Raw genomic sequence first — 7,723 nt, forward strand, 5'->3', positions numbered from 1 at the left:
TTGCTTCACATGATGAAAGTAACCGAACAAAGTCACTTTGTATTGGGAACCCATTTTCTTTTGAGTGCTCTATGAATAAGAAAATATAATAATCACAAGTCTACTGATCTAATCTACAATCTACATATATAATCTCGAAGGTTTACGGTAGGCATGCATATTAATCAAACGCAAAACATTAAAACTCAATCCGAATACTACGTGTACAAGTCTGACTTGACTAACTTACCTTTTTTAAAGTTTATAAATCTCTTCTCTCACAAATATTTATTAGTCCAAAAAGGTAGTGGGTACTGTCCATAAATAAAAAAACAAAAAAAAAAGTGCCTAAACTCTGCCTAATAATCTTTTTCAGTAGCAAACACTGTGGGTCCCCCCTCTCCTCATTTCTCTCTTTTTTGCACTTTTATCTTCAAAAAAATATATTTCCACTTCCACTTCCACCACCACACCATCTTCATCCCAACTCCCATCATTTCATTTTTCGCTTTTACCCCCTCTCCCAAAATATATAAATCCTTTACCTCTCTCTAGCTCCATCCCCTATCAAGATTAATTGGTAATTCTTGTTGTTTGAATCTGTGATTTTAATGATAACTTATTCTTTTTTTTGTTGTGTAGTTAACTTCTTGGGTGGATCTTTGCTTGTTTAAATATTTATAGGAAGGTTTAGTTGAGAATGGGTCAATTATGTGATTACTGTGGGGAGCAAAGAGCTATGGTTTACTGTCGATCTGATGCAGCGAGTTTATGTTTGTCGTGTGATCGGAATGTTCATTCGGCGAATGCCCTTTCTAGGAGGCACTCAAGGACACTATTATGTGAAAGATGTAATACTCAGCCTGCATCAGTTAGGTGTGTTAGTGATAAGATGTCACTTTGTCAGAATTGTGACTGGAATGAGCATTGTAATTCTGCGTCCTCCTCGACTTCGCATGAGAGGCAGACTATTAATTGTTATTCAGGGTGTCCTTCAGCTGAGGAGCTTTCCAGAATTTGGTCATTTGTTTTAGATACTCCTTCTTCCGATGAATATGCTTGCGAAAAGAGAATGGGATTAATGAGTATAGATGAGAATTGTGTTAGTAATTATTCGGGGTGTTCGGATAGTAATGGTAATAGTACAGTAGACCCCTCTTTTCAAGGGAAGAGTAAAATGGAAAATGAAGACCAGTTTAGCATTTGGGCTGGATCTTCTTCAGTGGCTGCAGGAAACTCTATGCACTGCAGTGTCAATCAGTTAGCTGGATCTGGAGACCCAACTAGAAAGGTAATCCATCAATGGAGCATATGAATCTGATATTGCTTGCTTAATGAACTAGTAGGCAGTGGTGTTAATATTTCACATGAAAAACTTTAGAAAAGTATGTAGTTTTAGCGAGGTAGAATTCAATGAGTTTCGCACTGGAGCTCTAACTTGGGCAATGACTGAACCATACATCTAGTTGGTATTTTTATAAATGTTTCCAACTTTCTCCTAGACTGTCTAAAAGATGTACTCTTTTTCCAGTCTGCATGTTGTCAAAGTTCAACATATAGTGCACCCTCTTTGGTAAGTCGGATATCATTTTTCATATAAGTTGGCTATAATGACTTGTTGCTTTTTTTTTAATCAAACTCTTCACTTTACATGTAAACCTTTGTGTTTGTATGTGTTGCTTATAACATATTTTCCATTTGTTTTAAATGTGTGCCCTATGCCATTGACCCATTGTGAAACTTGTCCACACAAATGTGTGTTTATTTACATTGTGGACTAAAGTGCCTCCTCGAAGGACACACAACAAGTTTTTTTGTACGATGGTAAACCCCCATGGCTGCACAAATGGGAGGTTGCAGACCAAACATACTTTCATTTTGTGAACTAGAGGGTTGTGCATATGATTGGTGGCATACGAGGTGCCTACTTAGTAGGGATGTCATATGTTTCACAATGATGCAACCCACCCCCTATATATACTTCCCTGTAATCTCTTTTTTTATTTTTTCTTTTTATCCCCTCGTATAACCCATTTATTTTTCTTATATTATATATATGCTCAATTAGACCGAAAAAAAGAAAAAAAAACTCTGTCCTTGGACAGTTACCAGTCCTATTGGATTTCCTTATAAATAACTGGAAAAGGAATCCAATAGTATGCCAGTCCCTCTGTTCTGGTGTTAGGGAAATGGCCCTGAGGTCTAGGGATCAATTCTCACCGTCATTCAGGGGTTTTATTAGTATAACTGTATATGCTGTATGAATCAATCAGATAGAAAAAGCTGTAGAACAAAAAGCTGCAGAGTTAGTTATATTTGAGATGTAAACTTTATTGTTGGACTCATGAAATTCCATGTCTTAATTATGCAGCCATCCTGCCTTGGGCCAAAAGGCTTTGAGTTTGGTGAAGAAGATTTCTCTAATGACTTCAATCTGGCAGATGTTGACATAAATTTTGAGAACTATGAAGAACTGTTTGGCATGAGTCAGAACCATCTGGAACAGGATTTTGAGCATAATGGGATTGATAACATGTTTGGTCTGAGGCACATGTCTGCTCTTGATTCTGGTTGTGAGGGTGGACCTTATGTGGAGGTTAGATCCGTACCCATTCTTGCTTCTGCTGGCCAACCTTTGTCAGCAATAATCTTTGCTCTAATCTTCGCACTGTATAATTTTCTTTCTGCCAGATCACTGTCAACATCAGGTTCTCATCATATTCTGTGATAAGTAAAAAAGTATAAGTGGCAATAACGATAAAATCATACAGTTAGACATACTAGTTCTTGTTAGTATATCTTGTAGGTCCCGTACATGCTCCTGACTCAAAAAGTTTGCACCAAAACATACACCATCCACATCACTATCATATTCTTCTTATCCCTGTTATTTGGATTAGAGACACGATTCCTACTTAGCCATCTTACTGTTCACTCTCAAATTAGTGAGAATTTTTCCAGTTGGTTTCATGTATGATTTATTATTCTTATTATTTATAACGAGAAAGGCCATCAGGGAATACTGCAGCAAAATGATGAGCCAATAACTTTTTCTTCACATCTACGGAAAAATATTATGCACATTATCTTCTTGTTCCGAACTGTATTATATATATAGATGAATATGTGTTTGCGGGTTTACATATTTCACTTATACATAGTAGCAGTTATGCATAGCAGTTACTGGAATAGATCTCTATGGTTTTTGTTACAGTTCATAGTTCAACTCACGCAACAATATTGAGATTGGAAGTACCAGACATCTCCCTGCTTTCTTTCGTACCAAACGGAATTTTTTTAAATTTTGTGTTCTCTCGGTTTTGCTTTACATACTGTTTCATCCATGACTTGATGGTTTTGGAACCTGGCCGCATTTTAGCTAAAATGAGGAATGTGAATACAGAGGACGTACCTACGAATTTGTATGGACTGTACTGTTCTAAATTCCCAAAATTTATCTTCATCAATTTGGACTCATATTTACAATGTGTAGTATGGGATGTCCGTTTCTTTCCCCGTAGGATTTGTTGCACTTGTTCTGGTATTTGGTTTAGTTAACTTGGAGAACAGATTGACTCTCATAACAAAATTATGATGTTCCTCCTCTGTGCCTGACACTCTCACTAATAAGCTATGAAGCATGGACACTGACACTTGATACGGATACGACCCGACAGAGGCATGCTCGGAAAAAAAAATTAGGAAACAGATACGTGAATTCTAGAAGGTCTTTCAAAAAAAAATTGTAAATATAGTTTCTATAATTGAAAGTTAACTTTCTCTACCGAATTCAATCAAATTACCAACATTTTAATCACCTAATGCAAAGCATGTCTAATTCTAAAAGATCGAACAAACAACAAATTACATGCTTTGTTTTAAACAAAACAAAACACTTATATCTGGGCTTCTATTGTTTTAATTTTTTTATCACTTAAAAAAACTAAAAACACAGGTAGTGCCCTGAGCATCTCAAGGGTGCGTCCCTAGTGTGTCCCAAGACTGTCTGAAATTGTAAAATATTTTAAATAAATTGGATACTCCAAATGGAGCATTGGACACTCCAAATGGAGCATTGGACACGTCTTAGAACCAAATACTTTACCTCTGGAGAAGTATCCATGCTTACAGCTAATAAGAAAGTGGAACAAAAATCAACTGCCAGAAAACACAGGAATCAGAATCACATTTTTATCATCCTCTTCATTTCTTCTTATGAAGTTTTCAGCCTTGGCTGCAGTTTCAACCGTGGTGGTCATCTACTGCTCTGTAGTCTGTACTCCATGGAGCTTTTTAACTCTGTTCTTTCTCATCATCATGAACCTTTTTTCTGTTGTCCACCTTGTTATTTAAACCATCTGATGAACCTAGGCTCATATTTCTTGGCTTTCTTGATCTCAAACTTTAGCATGAAGACTGTGTCAGATCTATCATTTTGTATAACTTTGCCAGTTTCTTCTACAACTTTATGAACATCAACGACAAGCTCCTTCTGGATAAAAGCTTGTTGGTACACATGACATCCCAGTTAGGAGGCCTTTACTTTTTTCCATGACTACTTCTAAAACCCAAGTAATTGCTGCTACTGAGAAGTGAGTCAAGCTTGTAGTGAGAGAATTTCCTTCTTCCTTTGGATGAAATTTCTACTTGATAAGCACGTAATATGAATAAATTGTGCATTTTACTTTTCTTTATGTAGAATGTGACGAGTTCAAAATGATTTGAGTATATAAACAATATGACGTTAATGTTAAGCTGCCATTGCCTATGAAGTCCTATTGAGTTCCATATGGTTATAGAAGGATTTGTTTTTCAGGGTTCTTCTGCTGGAAAGGTTAAATTGATGCAGGCAGCATGCAGCGATGCGTCTGCTGAATCTGCAATGAGTGCTAAAACTGAACCCAACTTTGGTTACTCAACAAGGCAAGCTCATTCCAGCCTCTCAATTTCGTTTTCTGGCTTGACTGGAGACAGTAACGCTGGAGATTACCAAGACTCTGGTGTATCTTCAATGCTCCTCATGGATGAGCCACCATGGTTGCCGCCAGGACCTGAAAGCTCATATCCCTCTGCTAGCAGGGATAGTGCTGTCATGCGTTACAAGGAAAAGAAGAAGGCTCGCAAGTAAGTAAACTTGTTGAAAGTTTATCCGCAACATACTAGGATCACATGTATTTGGATATGAATGCACACTTAAAGTTAATGTATCCTACATACATTTTGCGGTATACTCTAGAATTATATATTAAGGGAAGGGATTTAAAGATTGTTAGTTTGGTTGTCCCAGTTCAGAATTCCCTTAAAATATATTGTTTAATTTATGCAACATACACTGCCTTGCCATTTAAATGTCATCTATGAAGGAGAAAAGTAGGCTTGGACTTTGTTGACTAGGAAAAGTGGAAAAGTATGTTGGATTTTCTTCTCTGATTCTGTTTTGAAATGGTATTAAATTGAGGTAAGGGTGAGGAATAGGGAAGTTGAAGTGTAGATTCTTGTTGTGCTTCCTAGTTCTCGCTCACCTTTCTTTTGATCAACAACATGTTTTCAGAGTAAAAGTTCCACATAATGATTAAAACCTGACAACATGGTGTTGTGGATGAAAATATCTGCTCACCATTTGAACATCAAAGTATCAGACTTTCTGCTCACCATTTGAACATCAAACTATCATTTTTTAAAATCTTAAAAGATCTCATTACTGTGGAGCGTAGATATTTTTTTGCTGTTCGGAAGAGAGAATGTTTATTTGTTGGAAGTCCAATTTTATCACAGATATTTTGAATAATTTTAAAATAGCACTTCTATCAGTTGCTATGACAATAAGCTTTGATGAGAAAACCAACACATTTTTGGAATCTGTTCTTCTCGTTTGATTTTCTTCATCACTTTCAATATATTTTGTAGATTACTTGTGTACTTATTTGGAACTTTAAAGTTGCTTTAACATATCGTACCTGAGTACTTAAGCACAGATATTTTGAATAATTTTAAAATAGCACTTCTATCAGTTGCTATGACAATAAGCTTTGATGAGAAAAACAACACATATTCGGAATCTGTTCTTCTCGTTTGATTTTCTTCATATATTCTGTAGATTACTTGTGTACTTATTTGGAACTTTAAAGTCACTTTAACATATTGTACTTAAGCACTTCCATAACCCCATATTTTACCCTGTGTGTGTGTATAACTCATACGTATTATTTTCTATATCATGAAGAACCAGACTGTATTTGAGTTCTTTTCTTTGAAGATTTGCCCAAAATTTGATGGTTGCTTTTCATGTATTCTATCTTATCTAATTTTTCTCTTTACACTGCCAAATAGATTTGACAAGAAAATAAGGTATGAATCTCGCAAGGCAAGGGCTGATGTTAGAAAGCGTGTGAAGGGAAGGTTTGTCAAGGCTGGGGAGGCTTATGATTATGATCCAATGTGCCAAACCAGAAGCTGCTAAGAGTACATTGATTGCCTGCAAGGAGAGGGCTAATGATTAATATTTGAAGACGTTGTTAAGGCCCTCTTCCTTTATGCAATGGCAAGAATGCCGTTGTTAGCACTAAGCACAGTAGTGATCTTTCTCCGGAGAAAGTGACGTATGTGCAAATGCTGGGTTGGAAGTTTGACCCACTAAAGTTGAGGCTGAGAAGTTTATTTTTCAATCATCATTATCAACTGCAGTATTCACGCCGAGGGTGAATATGTGATCTGGCGCCCGCGCCCCCAAGAGGAAAGATATGGTTCAAATGTCTTTTTGTACATTTCTTTTCTAGGTTCATTGTTATACTCTTTCCCCGTCCAGATCGGTCAGAAATTCGTGCCATTTCGCCTGGTCAGACAACAGAAGCTTTTTCAGTTTTCCTTTAAGAAGATTATAGTTATTTTTTTTATTCATATGTACTTCCCAAATCACCAATGTATGTGATTGAGAGAGACAAGTCTGTAGGCTGTCGCTAAGCCAGTAGAAGATTGATATTATGTATGTAAAATGAGCTAGAAAAAAGATGTAAAAACAGTGTTCTATTTGTTTTTTGTATGGCCTGTTCTGTGTGTGATTGGATTATAACAATGGAGATTTATCATGTGTTCTATCTAGGGGTGTAATACGAGGCGGGCCGAGTCAACCGCGGGTCAACTAGTGATGGGGCGGGTCGGGGCGGGTCTAGGGGATACAAATCCAGTGGTCTCCGACGGGGCGGGGCGGGTTGAAGTGTCATGTCTTGTCCATCAATCACCCCGTTGGGTCGAAACTTTTACGGGGTGGGTTTTGGGCGGTCATTCGGGTCGGGTGGAAATTATCATTTTAATCCAATTTCACCCAAAAAAAACTTTCGAATTCTGTAAGTAATATATTTCCAATTCACAACATAGAAAAAAATGGAATCAATTAATAAAAAATAAACAAAAATAAAAAAAAACTTGAATTTGAACCCAAAACCATATCTGTAAATTTGAAATTTTTTTCTCGTGATTTACTATTTGTAAATTGATTATTTTTCATAGCATGATAAAATGAAGATGGGAGCGAGGATCTATGGTACAAAACAATAAAATATAAACTAAAAGAATTCGAAATTAATATAAGAATGAATGATTCATTTTTACCAAAATTCGAAAGGTGAATTTGAACTTTTGATATTTGCCCAATGTTCAAATTTGAATAGTGAAATTGATGTTGAAATCATAAGTTTGTATTCATATCTCTCAAATTCCTATAAAAGTTAAAATAAAATATAAACAA

The 7,723-nt window shown here is 36.2% G+C and overlaps 1 protein-coding gene across 2 annotated transcripts; it reads left to right on the top strand.

Annotated features, from left to right (window-relative positions):
* The first annotated feature begins 273 nt into the window (after positions 1-273).
* Positions 274-7,064, top strand: LOC147503333 (zinc finger protein CONSTANS-LIKE 10-like). 2 transcript variants are annotated; one of them, XM_086608051.1, is made up of 5 exons: positions 300-559; positions 664-1,270; positions 2,351-2,575; positions 4,796-5,103; positions 6,310-7,064. In XM_086608051.1, the coding sequence occupies exons 2-5, from the start codon at positions 680-682 to the stop codon at positions 6,437-6,439; spliced, it is 1,254 nt and encodes a 417-aa protein (XP_086464177.1). In that variant the 5' UTR covers positions 300-559; positions 664-679; the 3' UTR covers positions 6,440-7,064. The 2 variants fall into 2 exon arrangements, with proteins under 2 accessions (XP_086464178.1, XP_086464177.1); XM_086608052.1 differs by having other exon boundaries at positions 274-1,270.
* The last annotated feature ends 659 nt before the right edge of the window (positions 7,065-7,723 follow it).

Source organism: Coptis chinensis, chromosome 4 (assembly GCF_015680905.1).
Source record: "Coptis chinensis isolate HL-2020 chromosome 4, ASM1568090v1, whole genome shotgun sequence".
Classification (NCBI taxonomy): Eukaryota; Viridiplantae; Streptophyta; class Magnoliopsida; order Ranunculales; family Ranunculaceae; genus Coptis; species Coptis chinensis.